Source organism: Styela clava, chromosome 2 (genome assembly GCF_964204865.1).
Source record: "Styela clava chromosome 2, kaStyClav1.hap1.2, whole genome shotgun sequence".
Classification (NCBI taxonomy): Eukaryota; Metazoa; Chordata; class Ascidiacea; order Stolidobranchia; family Styelidae; genus Styela; species Styela clava.
Window position 1 is genome coordinate 24,398,422 of NC_135251.1, and position 22,413 is coordinate 24,420,834.

Consider the following 22,413-nt stretch of genomic DNA (forward strand, 5'->3'; position numbering starts at 1 on the left):
ACTGTCTTGAGCTCATTGTTACATCACAATTCTGATATGCCAGTCACGTGTATTATTTTTATGGTATCGGTAACCATGCACGTCGCTTGTCGTTGTGTTGACCGCGTGGAATGTCGTCTTAGTGGATTAAAATAACCAAAAATGGGTGTCTTTTTGGTAATGTAAATTGTAATAGACGACGCAATGAAAAAGCTCGCTTCTCGACATTAGATTATTCAATATCTAGAGAAAATGTGACTTCATCTCGAGGCACCATTTACCGCGAACGAAGCAGTGTGTGCGCATTTGATGAGTAAAAAGTTGTATATTGCGAGAGATACCGAAGGCCAGCTAGGATGTCGTGCTTGCGACGGACAGCGGACGCCTTTTCTGCTACAATTCGCGACAAGGCACTTGTGCGAGCGAGGATATTTGGCACTGACGGTTATCAAAACTAAGCTCGCAATCGCCTCGATACCCGTGACAACTAGCGTATTGCGTTGGGTAAAATAGAGCTGTGTATTGAAGATATAATGAAAAGGAAATTTCAGTTTCATCAATCTCACTGAGTCAATGGGCTGTTTCTAATAAATAGTTGTCTGTATTTGAGTCAAACTGTACTAACATTAAAAACACATTTTGCGTTATTTAGGATTGGGTCGCGAGTATTCATAAAACTCAGATTTGGGTCGCGCTCGAAAAAGTTTAAGAACCATTGTCCTAGGAAGACAGAGTGATCATTGAATTATCTGATTTATATTTAAGTTTCCGCATCACAACTGAAAACTAACCAATACAGTTCAAAAATTCGAAAACGAGGTAATGTTTACGACCGCGCCTGAAAATCTGTCTAAGTGAGAAAAGTGTCTGAGCGGATGCGAAAAGGGCAAGTGCAGTTTCAAGTATTTTGTGGCGTCTGCAGCTGCCGCAAAACCATGGCGGTATTTCCATACCATGGCCGCTACGGCCGAACCTACGGCGACTGACTTTTTAGCTGCCACAAACCAATGACGAGCTGCCGTTACCGCGGCAGCAAATTGAAAACCCAATGGCAGGTAAAATATTGCTGCCGTAACCACGGCAGGTGGGCCGTAAAGACAGGGCTGTCCCTTATGGTGACAAATATTGGGTAAGTTGGAACGATTTTCTTATGGATACAGTTTTGACGGATTTGGGGGGGTTACGGTTAGGCTTTAAGTAGATATAATTCCGCATGATCAATTAAAATCTGGTACATTAATTTGTGAATATACCGTCAATACTGATTACTAAATACTGAAAAGCGCTATAAAACCTATGGCAAGAGCTGCCGCGGTTTATTCGTGGCAGGAGCTGCCATGAAGTGGTAAGAACTGCGCCTCGAAAAGGGAGCATTGTTACGTCACTTTTCGCAACTTGGTGATTAGCCAATGTCACGAAGTAAATAAGGAAGTCGATGCTCGGGGAAAGGTCCATTGGACAGACTGGCCTTTTAGGCAGGAGAGATATATGGTAAGAATGACCGGACACTCGAAGAACGGATGTGACATCACAGTGTAAAAACATCTTATCCTTTTTAAGTGATCCGAATTTCAAAGCAGCTGTCTTGTGAAAATTGCGGTCCAATCAGAACAAAAACCACGATGATCAAGAAACTTTCCTGGAAGCCATCACCCTTATATCGAGACCCTTCGTCACTTTCGTTAAAATACTACGAATTTAGGTCCAATTGGCAATGAGATAAACAAACATGGATGAAAAATAAGAGGATTAATCCGATACTTGTCTTGGCCCTACATATATGTTTGGCTGTGGATAATTAAAGATATAAGTTTTCTTAAAACGAAATCAGCAGTATGTTATGGCTATCATTGAACACAACACTTCCCACAGCAAATCCCTACTAAATGGTCATCAATAGAAAACACCTAAATCTTCAATTTTCATTTATTTAGCAGAATCAGTAAAAAAAATCCAAGTGTGCAATGCCAGCATATGATGCAGCCTTGGGGTGCAGAGTATGAAAACAAATATCGCCAACTTACGATCACAAAAGAGATAGGAGAAAAAATATCAATTCTCTCCCTCCCAGTATTCCAAATACTTCATAACAATTTTGGTTCATCATCAATTTGAATCACGAAAAACACTACCTACAATGGCAGATCATTTTTTAGCAAAAGTGACATGCATTGCGTGAGTTGGAGAAATTTTGAAACCTTCCAGTGAGTCTTTTGCAGATGCAGATTGTCCTTCATTATCGAATTCAACAAACGCAATGTCATGTCTGCCAGGAACCATACGTATTTCTTTAAATCCTGGGAACCTGAACATTTAACGTACAAAGTTAATCTTCTTAACTCATGAAACTAAAAATAACAGTAATATAAGAATTGACACTATCAGTTGTTGAACAATCCTTCCAAGCGAGCAACTTTCAGATAAATACCTGTTGCATAAAACTTTAAGCATTCCTTCATCTGTTTCCTCTGGCAAATTGTCCAAAAACAAAATATGATTTGGTGGATTGTTTCTGCCATCATCAGTTGGCTTCGTCCCAGGTACCACTACAAATGGCAAAATATGGAAATTGAACAAATAGCAAGAAAACAAAAAAATTAAATTTTTTAAAATCTAGTTTCAGACTAATTTCCATCTTCCATTCTTCAAGTTTTTAATAGCGATGTAATGAATCCAATTTTTACACATAAGTTGAATATTAATAACGTACAAACACTGCTACAAATAAATATCTTATCAAAGCCTACTTGGCATCATTCCTGGCATGGCTGCGGCTGCTGGTCCATTTGATGCTCCTTTTTTTGCCTGAAAGTGATGTAGATACATTTAAATAATATTTAAAACTACTGAATAACATGCAATGTTCCTAAGAGTTGAAAATCAACCTTGGATTTAGTTTCTTTCTTCTTTTTCTTCTTTGGTCTTTCCTGAAATGTTCCTTTGAGTTTCGCAATTATATCTGAATCTTTCTTGGAATAAGCGATTCTCTATACATCACAAGAAGCAAACAACAAAAATCAGTATAAATTGTTAAAAATATAAATTAACTTTTGTCAAATTGCACAGATATAGATAAAAAAGGGTTAATTTCAGAAGTGTTACCATAGGTTTGTCGTAAAATGGAAAACCCTGCATTGAGCGTATTGCATTAGATGCACTCGATATTTCTTTGAAGATCACAAAAGCCTGCCCACGCATCTTCAATGTTTTAAGAGCCACAATGTCCAATATTTGTCCAAATTGTGAGAAGATCGCATAAAGTGACTTTTTTAACTCTGGAAAAAAATATTCATTATGTCAGTCAATTGCGCTGTTGTTAAAAAACTGACTGGGATATTTTTATGATAAAAACCACTAGGCCTACCCAAAAACTCATCTATTGAATACAGCAATATGGCTGGTATACCAGTATGCTGATTAGAGGTAAGATCGGGACCAAAAATTCCAGCCTGACCCGACCCCGACCCAACTGGATTTGCAGGCCAGACTCACCTGAGCCTGAATAATTAACTGGATTCGCAGGCCCGAGCCCGAAGCAAACCCGAAATTCTTAAAATAAGTCACGAAAATTTTGCAATGGTAAAGTATAGGAAGAATATTTCCGGGGGTCAAAGGTCGGGGAAAGGTCCATTACAGCTTTTTCTCCGTTTTACTCACATTATTTCTTTTATAACAAGTATTCCTTAGATTAGTATCCACACATAGTTTTAGTATATATTTTTATAAAAAAAGTCAGCGATAGAGAAGCCCGACCCGAACATAATGATTGACATTTCAGGCCCAACCTTACCCGAATTTCGGGTCGGGCTTCAGATCTTAGCTCTAATGCTGATACAAGTCTATATTCTCTATAACTTCAGACAAAAAAATTGACATTTTACCACCCAAAATACTCTCAGGCTTGCAAATCCGCGCCCGAAAACGAGAGTCTAGGCATACTCTCGTCGACCTCCTAACGGAATTCGAAAGATTCAATGACGTCATAGTGACGTCACATATACTCCCGTCCCAGGAAAATGTTACGCGAGTCAGGCACGAGTCAATGTGTCTAATTATATCTACGCACACACTATCTACACACCTACTTTCGCTCGATAAACACTACTCCGTCGGTACCCTCGTTCTGCGATATTGCTACTTGCGAGCGTCTCATTAAATACTAATCAAGATAGCTGCGTGCTCTGCGACGCCGTTTTCCCCGCACGACGTAAATGACCTAATTATGTATCGGGGTAATCGACCATTTTGCCATTTTGCAGGTTTTGCTGCAAACTGTGGACTGTGAATAACTCTCAACAAGTTACCCTACAAAGAAAATAATAACTCAAGTTTTGCAAAATAAAGGGAGGAACTTTAATAAACGGCAGTCGCCGTTGCCATCGCCTTTTTTTTTTTTTTTTTTAATAAACAAAACCATTCATGCAGTCTGGCATTTGCCGTACAAACTGAAATCTATAAAATAAGTTCGCATGTAGCAGATGAGTTCATGCAAAATAAACATCGCACAGAAAGAACGAAATTGAATATTAAACGCTAATCGCCGCCCGTCGACTTCGCATCATTTAAAATGTATAAAAAGAAAGGTTAGAAATTGTGTCGACGAACAAAGAAATGCGTGAGACGCTTTCAGGTTCACATATCACAGTTTTAGTCTTCTTCCGACGAGCTATCGTCGATGTTTATTAGTTGAGTCTGTACCAAGCTGGGCTTTGCCGTTTCCAACCCCCCTAAAATTGAATTTATACGTCGTTTCACGAGACCTCGTTCAGACGTCCCATCGCTTCCCATAGATCGGGCGGAAGCCTTGTTGACCAGATTTTCTCGAATGGCCCCGTCTTCGAACTGTTCTTTTCGTGTGGCAATTAATAGAAGATCTTTTATCATATTGTGTCCGAGATGTGATCGCCAATCAGTGAGAATTCGCCATAAACAACTGAACCCTCTTTCGACAACAGCATTTGAGAATGGTAAGCAAAGCACTAACTCGACAACGATTAACAAATTTTTATACGCCTCCTTTTTTCGCTGGTGCAACTTGTGCCAAAAGTCGGTAGTGCTCAAATCTTTGTAAACCTCATTTCCCTGGACGTCATACTTCAAATCATCCCATTCTTTCAAGCATGCACCCTTCTCGCACCCAGCTGCGTGTAGAGGTACTTTGAAGTACTCAAAGACTTGTGAAAGATCCTGATTGCCATATTCAGGGACGGACGCATTAATCCCGCCATCCGACATCAAGATTTCAGGGTTCAGCCATGATAACTTACTCAAAATGTTTTCTTGTTCTTCTATTTCTGTAAATCGCTCGTCCAGGCAATCACGCAGATTTCTTATGCATTGCGATCTTGTTGTTTGGGATCTCTGGATGATGGTTTCCTCTGCAGAATGAAAAACCACGCTTTCCTCGTGTTCCAGGAGTCTGGCGGTCGGTGTTTCACGCCTTTTACAAGTAATGCGTATTGCCTTCGTTTGTCCACCATCTTCGTGTCTGGTAAAACGGAACGGAAGCGGAGTGCAATTTAGGTCGCCCCTGTCATAAGCATCGAGCGCTTCTCGCTCTGCAGGACCGCCGCGAAGTTCCATAGAAGTTAATTTCATTTTCAACCGTTTTATCTGCTTGGTAGCGTCAATAATGGATGACCCGTCATGATCTGATTGTATTGCGATTGACGTGGCAGATACCCAATTTACGATATCCTCGTATTGGCGACATAGGATATAGAACTTGAAGCTGTGAAGATTAACAAGAAATTTCTCAGCCTTCATATCTGACTCAGCCTCCCTCTGGTTAGTGAAATGATGGATGTAAACAATCCAATTTGTTTTTAGCGCATGGAGTGCGTTGAGTGTGTGTGCCACAAATCTTGTGCCTTGCGACTTTGGTACACTAACAACCGCGGTCTGCAACTTTTCTGCCGCATTACATGCGGCGGCCCATTCTTTAGGGCTATTCCGAAAATGATAATATGTGTCAATAAGGAAGTCAATAACTTGTTTGAAATGGGGGGTCAATGCGTCTTTCGATGCTAGTTCAATTCGATGTGAATAGCAATGTAGTTTGATTAGCCGACCAGGGCACACGTCCTCCCATTTTTTAAGTAAACCCGTTTTACGCCCAAAGTTAACAGCAGCGCCATCGGCGCCGGCCCCGATAATTTTTGAAGAAAAAGGCTTAATAAGTTCCACAAGATTTCAATGGGTGTCTCACAATTTGTTGTTATATCGGGAATCAGGAAACTCAACAGAGAGCGCAATGTAGCGTGGTACAAATTGTTAGCGTCCACTCGAACATATTCCTTCATTGAAATCAAGTCAATTTCGTGTACAGCTGGTTTGCATTCGTGCGCTATTCTTATGTAAATTAGTTCCGACTCGTACGATAACTTGCGCTTGGCGACTGTTGACCCATCCACCATCCAGCTTAAAAAATTTACTTTTTTGTGCACTTCATTTCTCATTGAGGACAATATCTCCTCCGCGAGAATATGTATAAAGGCTTTACAACCTTCTCTGTTACCATAGGACGTGGTTATTTTGCCGCCATTGTCTGCGCACAGTTGTAATAAGTCCGCAAACGCATTGAAAGGCAGTTCCTTCCTAGAGACATACAGTGAAGTACGAACAAGAGGTTTTATGGCGTTCTCCGCCCTCTGTTTTTGGCAGCCCCATAAGCGAGCGATACTTGTTTGCGTCGGGAGCTTCCCATTCTCAATTTCGACACACTTTAAGTGGCCCTCGGAATTGAGGTGTCGTTCTAAATTATATCTTAAAATCCAGTTGGTGCCATTCTCCCCGTAAGTCGTCACATCATTAACAACTTTGCCTCCATAGCCGCGCTGTATTCTGTCACAATGTTTTTTGCATACAATGCATGCTGCATGTACGACTTTGGTATTATCTTCGTTGAAACCGAACGTAAAACTGTCCTTTAATCTGTTTGGCCAAAACTTCCAGGCCGCTACAGAGACGGACCTTGATTTTTCCTCCATTTACTCAATCATACAATTCATAATATCTCCTGTGGTATTTTTAAACAAACAAAAAAACGGTGTTACGCAAAGATACCCTTTTACCGGTAATTTACAACAAAACAGCCGTTAATATAACTAATTAATTACACTAGCCCTAGTCTTACCGACATCTCATCTTTGTTAGTCTGCAACACTTCTATTAAATTCATAATACGCATTTGCAGTCTGCCTTATTACAAGGGAACATTCTGCATTCGCCAACGCCAAGTCGTCCGGAGGCGTGCCCGTGCTTGATTCCTCGCTTTTCGCTGTAATGTACTATTGTGACATCATAAACCATCGCCCGCAAACGATTTTACGTCACTAAAGAATAAAGAGAGAGAGGCGGCGGAAAAAAATCGCCTCGGACTCTCGTGTACTGCTGGACGCGAGTAATGACGTTTTTTACGGGAGTAATAGCTAGACTCGGGTAGGGCAAAATACGCGAGTCTAGACTAGAGTATGACTCGCGTACTCGCGTAGATTTGCAAGCCTGTACTCTTATAAGAGTATATTAACTATAGGAATTGTGTATGCTGGTACGGGTTTGCATAGATACCGAACAAATACCATTGGCAAATTGGGTCTCCTGAAGTACGCGCCCTCAAGTACTTCTAGTGGGTGTAGCGCAGCGATTTTTGCTTATGATATTCCTAACCCTCACCTAAGTTCGTTACCCAAAAATTACATCACTCGACATCACAATTGCGTCATAGAGCTTGCTAAAGTATTGCTACGATTTTCCGAAATAAACTATAATAAACTCACTATTGCCAGCGACCTCTCTCTCTCTCTTATCGTTATGACGGGAAAACGAGATAAATTGCTTGCTCGATTTCGGATGATTGTTTGCGCGACATACTGTATACTTTGGAGGGCCGTATGACGTCTCTGCGACTTCGCAGTGATGTAATTTTCGGATGTTGTACACAGGTAGGGGTTAGGAATGACATATGCAAAAATTGTTGAACCAGGCCAACTAGAAGTATAAGTGGGTGTGTACTTCAGGAGACCCTGTAAATTGGTCAACCATTCAACACATAGGCAGTAGAGATACCGTACTGAAATGGATCAACCAACTACTTCATTAAACAGTTCAAGTATGAGTTTATTTCGATCCCATAATCAGCATAACAGGAGATAAAATAGTTATTTTACAAAAACTAATGAATAAAACCTGAATATAACAGTTATATGAAAATCTCACCTTCCTTCTTAACTTTCTCGTTAAGATTGTTCACATAAACTGTGTTGTTGGGTTTAATATCCATGATAACGTTGTAATAACAGATTGTTGCTATCTGACATTCACCTCCGGCGATTCAACAAACGGCGGCACCTCAGTACTCGTGGCGAATGCAAGCCGAATCAGAACACACCGCTGGTGTCTATACCTACCGCCTATGCGGAATAATAGTGTTCCCAAAAAATAAAAAAGTTGCTCGATTAAAATAGATATCCAAGCAACGACAGTGCCGACAGGCCTTATAGAAAACTGCAAAGACATAACGTAATATAAATTCTAAAATAATAGTAACTATATTTTAATATTATTCTGAATTTTAAAATCATATATAAAAAATATGTCAGGGTTATCTAAAAATTTCTTGATTTTTCAATGATGTTTGCAAAATTAGGAGCACGATTTCGTTTTGCATGTACTTGAAACTTTATTTTTTTACTGTCAAATGTTTCAATTGTGATATTAAATTTTGAAAAAGTGAATTCTTTCAGTCAGTCCGGTAAAGTGTCAATCGAAACCTCGTTGATGAGAAACCGTACTCCGCGTGGGAATCAGTTTAAATAGTAAATGTTTTGCGCTGGATTAACAGTGAGGGCCAGTATAGTCTGTTGAAGCCCAGGCGGCTAGGATGAGTGGAATAAATGCCAGCACGCTGCAATCATGAAGCCAACTATTGAGGTAAGTGGGACTAGAAATGAATAAAATGTATAACATTTTAATAATGTACTGTTGGTAGGGTCTCCCTAAAACCAGGCACTCGCGAATTCAGACACTTTTTCAGGCACCATTTCAGGCACTTTGATATTTTTTTATTTTTACCGTACGTCATTGGGATTTCCAATTTACCTAACAGGATAATTAGACTTTGACTAATTTTTTGCATCCCTATATTGCAATAAAACAATATTATTTCCAATTTATTAGGGTATAAATAATTTTTCAATAGTAAAATGTGGCAACATTGATTACAAAATATAGAAATCAGGCACTTGTGAAATTTCAGGCACTTGGTAAAAACCTATTTTACAATGTATCTGATTACTCTAAAGCAGAAAATTAAATATATACACTTTGTATGGTTGAATTTTCAACTTTTTAGTAAAATACAATACCGTTTATGACTGATGGAGGCGTGTCATATTTCGCAAGTGCCTGATTTTTCATTTTTCTCAGTGACAGTTGCCATATTTTTTCGCAATTATTTTCTTAAATTATTTGCATCAGCACTTACTATTCTTTGCTTTCTAACGCAAATTCATTGTTCCACAACAATTTGAGCGCTATTTAATACTGCAATGAGCAATACCATTTGACAACATATGGTCAACCATCGTACTTTCTGGATTTATTTGAAATTGAATATGAATAATAAAATCTGGCAACCTCAAGCACAAAATACTAAAACCAGGCACTTGTGAAATTTCAGGCACTTCGTAAAAACCTATTTCTCGATGTTTTTACTTACTTTGAAGCAGAAAACTAAAATATACACTCTTTTGTATGATTGAAATGACGTCTTTTTGGTAAAAAACAAGAACGATTGGGACTGGTCATGAGGGGTCAAATTTCGCAAGTGCCTGATTTTTCATTTTTTTCGATAACAGTTGCCATATATTTTCGCAACAATTTTTCTAGATTATTTGCGTCAGCACTTACTATTCTTTGCTATCTAACGCAAATTCATTGTTCCACAACAATTTGAGCGTTTTTAATATTGCAATGAGCAATACCATTTGACAACATATGGTCAACCATCGTACTTTCTGGATTTATTTGAAATTGAAAATGAATAATAAAATCTGGCAACCTCAAGCACAAAATACTAAAACCGGGCACTTGTGAAATTTCAGGCACTTCGTAAAAACCTATTTCTCGGTGTTTTTATACACTTTGAAGCAGAAAACTTAAATAAACACTCTTTTTTATGATTGAAATGACGTCTTTTTGGTAAAAAACAAAAACGATTGGGACTGGTGATGAGGGGTCAAATTTCGCAAGTGCCTGATTTTTCATTTTTTTCGATAACAGTTGCCATATATTTTCGCAATAATTTTTCTAAATTATTTGAGTTAGAACTTACTAATCATTGCTTTTTAAAATAAATTCCTAGTTCTACAACAATTTCAGCGTTTTTACAATGAGCAATATTATTTGACAACATATAGATAAACATCGTACTTTTTGGATTTATTTGAAATTGAATAGGAATGATAAAATCTGGCAACAGCGAGCACAAAATACTAAAACCAGGCACTTGTGAAATTTCAGGAACTTCGTAAAAACCTATTTCTCGATGTTTTTACTTACTTTGAAGCAGAAAACTAAAATATACACTCTTTTGTATGATTGAAATGACGTCTTTTTGGTAAAAAACAAGAACGATTGGGACTGGTCATGAGGGGTCAAATTTCGCAAGTGCCTGATTTTTCATTTTTTTCGATAACAGTTGCCATATATTTTCGCAACAATTTTTCTAGATTATTTGTGTCAGCACTTACTATTCTTTGCTATCTAACGCAAATTCATTGTTCCACAACAATTTGAGCGTTTTTAATATTGCAATGAGCAATACCATTTGACAACATATGGTCAACCATCGTACTTTCTGGATTTATTTGAAATTGAAAATGAATAATAAAATCTGGCAACCTCAAGCACAAAATACTAAAACCGGGCACTTGTGAAATTTCAGGCACTTCGTAAAAACCTATTTCTCGGTGTTTTTATACACTTTGAAGCAGAAAACTTAAATAAACACTCTTTTTTATGATTGAAATGACGTCTTTTTGGTAAAAAACAAAAACGATTGGGACTGGTGATAAGGGGTCAAATTTCGCAAGTGCCTGATTTTTCATTTTTTTCGATAACAGTTGCCATATATTTTCGCAATAATTTTTCTAAATTATTTGAGTTAGAACTTACTAATCATTGCTTTTTAAAATAAATTCCTAGTTCTACAACAATTTCAGCGTTTTTACAATGAGCAATATTATTTGACAACATATAGATAAACATCGTACTTTTTGGATTTATTTGAAATTGAATAGGAATGATAAAATCTGGCAACAGCGAGCACAAAATACTAAAACCAGGCACTTGTGAAATTTCAGGAACTTCGTAAAAACCTATTTCTCGGTGTTTTTATACACTTTGAAGCAGAAAACTAAAATAAACACTCTTTTTTATGATTGAAATGACGTCTTTTTGGTAAAAAACAAAAACGATTGGGACTGGTGATGAGGGGTCAAATTTCGCAAGTGCCTGCTTTTTCATTTTTTTCGATAACAGTTGCCATATATTTTCGCAACAATTTTTCTAAATTATTTGAGTTAGAACTTACTAATCATTGCTTTTTAAAATAAATTCCTAGTTCTACAACAATTTCAGCGTTTTTACAATGAGCAATATTATTTGACAACATATAGATAAACATCGTACTTTTTGGATTTATTTGAAATTGAATAGGAATGATAAAATCTGGCAACAGCGAGCACAAAATACTAAAACCAGGCACTTGTGAAATTTCAGGCACTTTGTAAAAACCTATTTCTCGATGTTTATACTTACTTTGAAGCAGAAAACTAAAATATACCCTCTTTTGTATGATTGAAATGACGTCTTTTTTGGTAAAAAAGAAAAACGATTGGGACTTGTGATGAGGGGTCAAATTTCGCAAGTGCCTGATTTTTCATTTTTTTCGATTACAGTTGCCATATATTTTTGCAATATATTTCATAAAATCATTTTCGTCAAAACTTAGTACTTACTATACTTTGCTTTCTCGGTAAAATGTTTTTTAAGACAATCCGATGTATATTGAGTGCTATTCTTATCGCTAATTTCAATTCGACGTCTGCCCGAAGGTGGTGCAAGTATTTATATTTGAAGTGAGTACATACCTCTTCAAAACGCCCAGATGGAAGATTGAACAAGTCGGAGTCAACAAAAATTCAATCACATTTGGAACGTTGTCGCACTGCATCGTCGCCACTCATATACTCTGAAATTCCGATGCATGAATTTTGCTTTCTGGAAAATAATAATTAGAGTGTCTGTTAAAGTGCGAAATGTATACGGGAGCACGTACAATATCAATGCTTCGTTTGCAAGCGTTGATATCATGATACATGTGAGAAAGTATCGAAAGCGAAATTGTGGAAGTGTAAAATTTGTATTCGGTAAGTCGGTGTTGCAAATGTGGGCATTTTCAGGGCGCTCCCGTAGTAGCCTATGTGCTCCAAGATGGCGCACAACCTATTACCTCTATCTTGGTACACATACTTTGTTCGGGTTGTGTGCCAACTTTGTGCACATACTACGGGAGCACCATTTTCTGCACAACCTATTCTGATGCTCATTCGCGACATGAAGAAACTATACGCCCGACATATAAAAGTAGCAAAATATACACAAAACCTTTTCATGTTTAATTTCAAAACTGACATTTAAAAATTTCAATTCTTAGATCTGTGGTTTTACCTAATTGCAAGATACGTAAATCATATCATGTCAAAATAGAACAAATAGTAAGGAGTTTCATTGGATACTCAATATTTCTAATAATTTTCAAACTGAAAGCTTCGATTAGTGTTCACTCATACACTTCCTTTGTGAAGTTGTGTTTTTAATGTTTTATCTCCTTAATAAATTTAAATTCAAATTTATATCCCCAATTACTGATGAAGAAAGATCTATAATCGAGAGTTTAATACGGCTTCTGTGACATTAAAAACAATTACTGTTTTATGTTTTTATATATTTGTAACTTTTTGAATAACGCAAAAAAAAATTGTTGACTGACTACTGGCGTGTTGAATATTGAAGGATTTTTATTGTAACATTCGTTTAACGATGCTTTTAAGCCTAACTTTGGGCATATCAGCTACCTGATGTCATTCGCCGAGCGAATTTTGTTTAGGTGACATTGCCATCTCGCATTTACCATCCTGTAGCCATTCTTCTTATTTGGGAACTACGTGTTTTACAGTTAGCTGTTACAGCATGAAATAATGTACAAATAATTCTACGTAAACTATCCATGAAATCCATTCCATAAACTATCCATGAAAAGATATTACAGTCAGATCTTCAGGTTGTAAAGAATATTATACAACAGCAACAGCAAGTGATTGAATATCTTTATTGTAGCCGTGGTTGAACACCGCTGGTTGTCAATATAGATTTTGCACAGGCTTTTATACATTTTGTGAACGGTAAATTATGTTCTATTAGGGGATAATGTGACTTGGATACGTATTATAAAAAATTCTATACGACATAAGTTAATTGTTTCTCTTATGTAGTTTATATGAAGTCATAGGCCAAGTTACATTATTGAAATCGTCGTCCGATAACAATTAAAACTGGAATTTCGAACTAATATTGCCAGAAGACAAATTAGGTTCTTTATAACAATGCGATTGTTGCTGCCTGGGTAATATATTACGTCGAAATGTTTATAACAAATTAGAAGAAGTTTCAAACCAATTTCAAGGGTTCCGAACATTACTATAAAGATGTCGTCTGAATAACTAATATTCTTTAAAGATCTGTCAAATTTAAACCCGTATTTAAATAATACATATGTCATACTTTTGAATTAATAAAAATAAACAACACAATGTCATTCAAACTTTACAATATTCAAATAGTTTTGCAAAAGCGTGATTGGTTTAATTAAATACCGATTTCCGGATGTAGATACTGATGTTAAAAGTTTAATTCCATTTATGCTAAGTGGAGCTCTCATACAAACATTGACTTTTATAAAATAATGCAATAGGGAAACAACATATAAAAAAAAGACAAAAATTATAGAGATATGGCAACTACCATTGACAAAACCAAAAAATCAGGCACTTGCTAAATTTGCCACATTCCTACCAGTGACAGTTCTTCTCGTTTTGAACAATAAAAATACCAAATTCAGTCATACAAAATATGTATATTTGGATTTTCGGCTTTAAAGTAATCAAAAACATCGGGAAATGGTTTTTTACAAAGTGCCTGAAATTTCACAAGTGCCTGATTTTAGTATTTTGTGCTTGCGGTTGCCAGATTTTATCATTCCTATTCAATTTCAAATAAATCCAAAAAGTACGATGGTTATCTATATGTTATCAAATGATATTGCTAATAGCATTATTAAAAACGCTGAAATCGTTGTAGAACTAGGTATTTCCTTTAAAAAGCAATGATTAGTAAGTTCTGACGAAAAAGATTTTATGAAAAGTATTGCAAAAATATATGGCAACTGTAATCGAAAAAAATGAAAAATCAGGCACTTGCGAAATTTGACCCCTCATCACCAGTCCCAATCGTTCTTGTTTTTTACCAAAAAGACGTCATTTCAATCATACAAAAGAGTGTATATTTTAGTTTTCTGCTTCAAAGTAAGTAAAAACATCGAGAAATAGGTTTTTACGAAGTTCCTGAAATTTCACAAGTGCCTGGTTTTAGTATTTTGTGCTTGAGGTTGCCAGATTTTATTATTCATATTCAATTTCAAATAAATCCAGAAAGTACGATGGTTGACCATATGTTGTCAAATGGTATTGCTCATTGCAATATTAAAAACGCTCAAATTGTTGTGGAACAATGAATTTGCGTTAGAAAGCAAAGAATAGTAAGTGCTGACGCAAATAATTCAAGAAAATAATTGCGAAAAAATATGGCAACTGTCACCGAGAAAAATGAAAAATCAGGCACTTGCGAAATATGACACGTCTCCATCAGTCACAAACGGTATTGTATTTTACCAAAATGTTGTAAATTCAACCATACAAAGTGTATATATTTAATTTTCTGTTTTAGAGTAATCAGATACATTGTAAAATAGGTTTTGACCAAGTGCCTGAAATTTCACAAGTGCCTGATTTCTATATTTTGTAATCAATGTTGCCACATTTTACTATTGAAAAATTATTTATACCCTAATAAATTGGAAATAATATTGTTTTATTGCAATATAGGGATGCAAAAAATTATTTAAAGTCTAATTATCTTGTCAGGTAAATTGGAAATCCCAATGACGTACGGTAAAAATAAAAAATATCAAAGTGCCTGAAATGGTGCCTGAAAAAGTGCCTGAATTCGCAAGTGCCTGGTTTTAGGGAGACCCCTGTTGGTAATTCTTTTTGATATTTCTTTATTTGTTATTTTTCATTTAAAAAAAAATGTATTTGTAACCAATTTCAGCGGCTAAAATATTTCAACTGGAAAATTAAATGCAAGTAAATCCAAGTCCATGCTTCCGAACAATATAACTAATCCCATACCCGACTCGGAATGGTAACCGGACGAGAGGCCGTGGTTCGCCATATGGATAAGCCGTCTTATCGACTTTCCTCTCCCCCGGGATAAATATGTAAATCCTATCCTAACTGGAAAATTAAATGCAAGTGAACTTGTTAACCGTCATCATACCACACTCATTAACTCACACTCAAACATTAATAATTCCAATAATTCTTTTTTAGTCTCTGCCAGAGGAAATTTTGGAAAAGGTTTTCTTGAACCTCTCACCTTACCAAGAGTATGACAATGTTGCTTTGGTATGCAAACAGTGGAGACGAGTTATCGCAGGTGCTTGTTCGTGTTGACAATATACATGATTTGACATACGGCATAATTGTGAAGGGACCTCCACTGTTACTAATAGAGCCCAGCTTGAGGGACATTTGATTGTGTTTTTCAAGATATAAGAATATTAAGCCATGCAATGCTGGATTAAATCGTCTTTTCAACTTTCCTCTCTCAGTGATACCGTAAATCTGTTCCTCCAGATTCTGGAATATTTAAGCCATGCAATGCTGCATTAAGTCTCTTTTCCTCTCCTCGAGATTAATATGTGAATCCTATTCTAAGGGTTAAATGTATTATTTCACCAGATTATTCACCCGTTTTCAAAGATCAAGTTCAGTAAAAGATAGCAACATGAATACAATGTGCTTGATTTTGCTAGAGACGGATCATGTACTAGGTTGTCATTTTTTCCTATTAATTGGGTTACCGAGAACAGAATTGTATCATTTCAACCAAGGGTCCCCCTCCCCCATTTTCCTTATTTGTTTTCAGTGTATTGAACTTGGCGTTTTTTCAGGGGTTGCAAGCCAACTGCAAAAACGTTTTGAAGAAGCTTTTAACAATAGAAAACTCGCTTGGACAGAAGTTTGTTTGAATGTGTGAGTATTAAGAACAAAGCCTACGAATAACAAAATGTTTTAAAGTTGTCCAATCTATTATACCAGTGTTTTATGTGTGCCCCTAATCTCTAGATTTAAATCAATATCAGGGATGGCCAATATCGAATAGTTCACTATTTCGAATACATTCGAAATTATTTTTTTCGAATATGAAATTTTGAATACTTCGAAAATAAAATCCACTAATTGAAGCTTATCTAAATGTATGTAGGAATTTCCATACAATAAGCAATGGAATAACTGCTATCTAAAGTTACAACCTAGCCAAATTACCAGGCATTTCATATTTGCAGATTATTGCAGTATATATTTTATATACCATGAGTCATGTTAACAGAATTAAATTAATACGACAATAGTGGGATCGATGATGGATTTGAATATTTGCGCAACACAAAATCATCCTAGTAAAACGCCCATACTTTTAAATACCAACAATTATCCAAATTATTTGTCAAAAAGCGGGATAAAGTATGAGGTATTTTTCCGACTTGTGACAATTTTTTCGTGAGTACAAAAATACGAATCAAAAATTAATTATATTCGGGAACTTTACCACACATTTTAAGTCCGCAGATCGCCGTTGTATGTTTGAGTAATAATACTTTCATTATTTCATAAATATGAAAATAGGAATCAAAAACTATTTATTATCGGGTAGTTTACCCACACATTCTAAGTCCACAGATCGCCGTTGTATTTTGTACATACGAAAATAGGAATCAAAAATTAATATTAATCGCGAGTTTGCCACACAATTTATGTCCACAGATTGCCGTGATATTGTGCCGAATATAATTAGTTTTTGATTCTTATTTTCGTACTCACGAAGTCCAATAAGTCCACATGGCAAATAGGACGATGTCTATTTTTAGCACTCAAAAAAGAGGTTTTTCCATATAGGCCTCCAATAAGACGGGTAGAAAAATTGTGTCCCTGTTGTTCAGTAATGCTGATAGGCTCTAATAATTATATAGCTTTAGAACCAGATCATGTTAGTTTGGTAGAATCATACTCACAGAATTAACTATTTTTAACAAATGAGCGGTTAATTTAAGTTGTAAAGCGGCAATCATTTTAGACAACCTATTAACCCGAATGTCGAAATAATTTTGGAATGTGATAAGTACTACACTGTACGTCCACAGGTTATTTCACAGCTGTGTTTTCCTATCCCTGTCGTGTTCTGCTGAATCGGCAAAACGAAAGGGTCACAAATCACTTTATCTCGGTGGCCGTGTTTCTCTTTAAAGTAACAATAACCAGCCTGCGATAAAATATCATGATTGGCAGACCCTAAGACCCAAATATAAGGTTACACAAATCATGCTTGGGAAGACTCATGCGAATAATAAGCAGGTCACATAGAAATAAAATAAACATACTTTCTCAATTTTTCGACGTAATGGAAATGAATTTGTAAATTAAAAGCCACGTACACGAATGTCGGCATTGTCCACCCACGCAAACGTGCAAATGTGTCGCAACACCATGCGACGTACAGTCGCACAGAATATAAACAATCAAAGTGCCGATTCTATTTCATCGTCATTACAATACGTGAGACAGCGTAAAAAGTCGTTTGAAGATTCCCGTTAAAGGAAACACCACGTTTACGGCGAAAAATGGCTACTATTCGGAATTATTCGAAAATCAGCCGAAAAGGTATTCGAATACATTCGTATATTCGATTCGTTTTGGACAACCCTAATATATTTACTTCTCCACTTATTAACATAGGCTCTGAATACAATTGAAAATTGCAATATTTTTGTCACTTGATTTAATAATATTCATAAGGTTATCTCAATTAACTGACAAAGCATTTTTAATTTAGTGAAAAATATCCTTATGTCTGGAGTGTTGAACAGCCACTCTTATTATTAATTAAAATTGAATTCTTAATCAATATACAACACATATCATTTCCAGGTCTCGTCATCCTGCTAATTCAAGCTTTATGTCACCAAGATTACTTCATTCTATGTGTTATAATGATGAAACAAGATCAGTATATGTGTTTGGGGGTCGGTCTGTTGGTTCCCAATCTGCTGGTTTCAATGACTTATGGCGGCTCAATATGCATACTAAACGCTGGGAAAGACCAATCATCTATGGTATAGAATTTTATTATTTCATATATATATATATATAGCATATTATTTCAGATATTTTAAATTTATCAGTTTACAGTTAACAAATTGCAATTGGAGAATAAATGTCCTTGACACATTTGAACGAAATCTGAATCAAATGGGGATATAAGTGAACTAACTGTTTCCATGTATCCAATATCACGAAACATAACAATTTTCATTACTTGTTACTTTCAATCAACAGGTGACTTTCCTCGTCCAAAGTTTGGCTGCTCACTTGAAAGTTACAAGAATGTTTTAGTGTTATACGGTGGTCGATCCATGCCTCGTTCAGCACCTTTCGTTTTGTATCATCCTGATTATTGTAGCGATGAACTCCACATCTTTGATACACATACGGTATGGTTAGACGTATTTTTATGCCATAGAGTGCACATTAGTACATAATTGGTATTGATTTGGAAGGTTAGGAATTTCATAATTTAAATGACTTAATTATATAGTAAATATATATTATAGTTAATTATACAGTTAGTAAATTGTTAGCATCTAGAACTAGTCCCATTTGGGTTGGGCCTAACAAATTTTCAAAATATCCAACTTGTCAGCTTTGTGCCAACTATGATATGGAGGTCTAATACATCTCATTTATATCTAGAGTAAATGGAAACTGAAGCAGAGTATACAAGATGCCCCACCTGCCCTCTATCTGCATGGCAGCTGTATAGTAGCTAACCAATCTGAAGATGGTGATGAATGTATGCTCATATTTGGTGGAATAAAGGAAAGAGGTGGTGGTGACAGCTCTGAGATTTGGTGCTTAGATTTACCGACATACAACTGGTGGAAACCTACCATTATCGGACCGCCACCAGAAGCAAGGTAATATCAAATTTGTGAGACAGAGACAGACATGTGTGTAGGGATGGCAATGGTTTGACTCTTCTTCGTTATTTTTACATATTCCTTCTGAATATCAGCAGCCTGGTGAAAAAAGCATTAAGTTAAACTCAACCATGATCACAATCTCAGGCTCAAGTTCCATGTCCACCGCCTCACCCAGGGTGTAGGAAATGCCGGTCTATCCAAACTATCGTAGCTATGTACTGAGCCTTGCTCAGAGTGGAATGGGTATGGATATGTCACGAAAAAATACTCTAAAATAGAAGCTCAAGAAGTGTGATAATCATCATTTGACATGCATTTGTACAATTACTTTACTATCCTAATCTCTATGGAGTTTCTATAACAGGTTCTTATTTTCAGGCATATGCATACACAAGCTGCTTTCAGAAGCGAGTATACTTTTTCAAGCGCAGTTCTTATAGTTGGAGGAAGCACTACAGAAAATAGAATTTTGACAGATGCTTGGATTTTAACTCGATCAGGATTCAGAGAGTGGACTAGCACTTTACTGGCTATCCGGCCCGGACCACGAGATTTTTTACCACAGATCAGTGTTTTTAAAAGAAGTGGAGTAAAGGTATTCCAGTTTTCTATTTTCAAACACAGCCTGAAGTCTCAAATTAGCGTAGATTAGGGTTGATGGGACCTCAGGCATTCTTATCCTAGAGTTTACTTGTTATATAATGTGTAGTAACTAACTTTCATTCTGCTCCACGATAAACTGTAATACCATATAATAATAGGTACTCCCGTAGTATATGTATCAGGTTAGAGTTAGGCCATAATTTCAGGTACAAGTACTACAGGAGTCACTTGGCTAGTCTCCGAACTCGTAATAGAACTGAAATAGGGAAAATTGGAATAAAATTATAGCCGAACCCTCACCTGATACACATACTACGAACGTACCCAATAATATTGGTACAGCATGGCCACATATACTCAAATGGCATTGGAAAAGTAAAACTCAACCATTTTTAATGCAAAAATTTGAGATATTTTAGTGTTGTTTGAATGGCAGAACATGTTTTTAAATGGTGAAAGCATTTTAAAAGAAGACATATACCGGTATATGATCATGTTTTATGTTGCATACATGCTATGAGGTACTTCTATGGGTCACGTTGATTAATATAATGTCTTGAAGCACGCATGTTCGCCACACCTGCATTTGAACGTATTCTAAGTGAGAGTTCATGAGGTCTTTTTTCCATTTGGGTTCAACTCTGGTCTGAAGACGCCGATTCAGTTTAGCATTATTACTTAGATTCGGATGAGTTCGGGTTTCTTTTTGTCATTCTCATTGAGAGATTTATTTCTAGGTTGGACAAAACCTGATTTTCTTTGGTTCTACTCCTTCAAATAAAGCATCATGTAAAAGAAAATCGATCAGAAGATTTTATCCGTATGAGGATCAAGGCAAGTTGAACAGATTTTATTTCAAAGTATCTCGTTATTACTATTGACTGTCATTTGTATTTCTTTTTTTTTTCAGAAATACAATCGGTATTAAATGGGGAATGTAACAACATTTTAGAACGACATCGTAACCCTTTATGCGTTTACATCTTGGACTTGAGCAGAACTATATCAGATAATATTTTAACTTGGAAAACATCCCTGTCGGAAAATGACAATAATGTGGACTGCAATATGCTGGGTCCGGATAAACCAAACTATCATTTAGCAGTTGTTGCAAGGGGAGAGATAGTCGTTCACGGAGATTTTCCTCTTGAAAATCCACAAGTTATCGAGCGAACCTTCAGACAGAGTCACAATTTTTTAAACGGAATGGGAAGTAATAAATGGACACCTCTTTATTTTTTATCTGCGAATATCACATAATATATCTTATCTTTTTACCTTTTTATTGATTTTATTTGAGAATGTAATAAATTATTGGCCCCCTTTGTTTCTGTGGTTAAATTCAATAGTGAAGCTGCATGCCAGAAAAGAGCAACTTGCATCAAATATATATTCAAAGCTGACGGCTATGTATAGCTTCTTCTGTGTAGGCGGAGCAATCGCTCCGGTAGAAAACAACTGCTCCTCCTACCTTATATCATTGGAATGACATGACCTGACCAGACTTCCAAGAGCATAATGTGCAGCGTGCAGGGCTGTCCAAGCGAACCAAATATTCGAAACGCTAAGAGGAAACCACATCTGCAAGACGTCTTTTCTTGGGCAAGCGGCGGCGCTTCGAGTTTAGACTACTCTCGCTCCCGGCTTAATTGGTTTCCCAATATATCTCTCGCCTTCATTTTGTGATAAACATGTCATTCTTAATGCCCGCCCGGTGGCACGAGATTAGCCATTTCATGCATGGTCATCATAACTTAAAAGTTATCGGTAATGACGTTTTTGAGAGAGAACAAGGAGAAAAAAAGCAATTTAGAAAACGATAGTTCTATAAATAGAATCGAGCTGAAGCTGTTAAGTTAGTTATCATAGGGACTTGGTACAGGCAACTCAAAGCTGAAACAGGTCTTTTGGGATCCTTATGATGGCAATACTGTATTATCCATCTACCGGTATATACCAAGACAAATAATTGCACTCTTGAATTTTGATGGCTGTTTTACAATAACAATATTATAGTCATCAAATTAGCTTCGAATTTGTTAAATGCAATTTTGAATTTGAGCAACAGTTTTATCTATATTAATGGTTGTTATTATTTTGCTGAAAATTACACAAAAAAACATAACCCTAGTGAATAGGATTAAAATAGCATCTACAGGCTTTACATGTCATATTAAAACTGAATCCATTAGAATTGAGATTGCAATTTTTGAATTGTGCAATTTTTACTCTTAACACGCAACAGTTTTCGAGACCCAAATTTTGGAGTCCTCCAATTATTTTGACCAGTTCATACAAGCGTGTGACTCCTTTCATAAATCTGAAACATTGTATTGCAAAATACCAGCAGTAAGTAAGATGTACCTGCACATACGTCACCACAACATCGA

The 22,413-nt window shown here is 36.3% G+C and overlaps 2 protein-coding genes across 2 annotated transcripts; one reads left to right on the forward strand and one right to left on the reverse strand.

Moving 5' to 3' along the window:
* Window positions 1–1,891: 1,891 nt before the first annotated feature.
* LOC120336823 (U1 small nuclear ribonucleoprotein A-like) lies at window positions 1,892–8,360 on the reverse strand. Its single transcript, XM_039404598.2, has 6 exons — window positions 8,197–8,360; window positions 3,082–3,254; window positions 2,865–2,966; window positions 2,727–2,784; window positions 2,408–2,525; window positions 1,892–2,284 (listed from the first exon to the last, which is right to left on the reverse strand). Exons 1-6 carry the CDS (start codon window positions 8,258–8,260, stop codon window positions 2,125–2,127), a joined length of 675 nt encoding a protein of 224 aa, XP_039260532.2. The 5' UTR covers window positions 8,261–8,360; the 3' UTR covers window positions 1,892–2,124.
* A 391-nt stretch (window positions 8,361–8,751) lies between these two features.
* LOC120336794 (F-box only protein 42-like) lies at window positions 8,752–21,350 on the forward strand. Its single transcript, XM_039404558.2, has 9 exons — window positions 8,752–8,910; window positions 15,711–15,816; window positions 16,334–16,415; window positions 18,369–18,553; window positions 18,777–18,931; window positions 19,191–19,414; window positions 19,799–20,015; window positions 20,761–20,857; window positions 20,934–21,350. The coding sequence occupies exons 1-9, from the start codon at window positions 8,893–8,895 to the stop codon at window positions 21,281–21,283; spliced, it is 1,434 nt and encodes a 477-aa protein (XP_039260492.2). The 5' UTR covers window positions 8,752–8,892; the 3' UTR covers window positions 21,284–21,350.
* The last annotated feature ends 1,063 nt before the right edge of the window (window positions 21,351–22,413 follow it).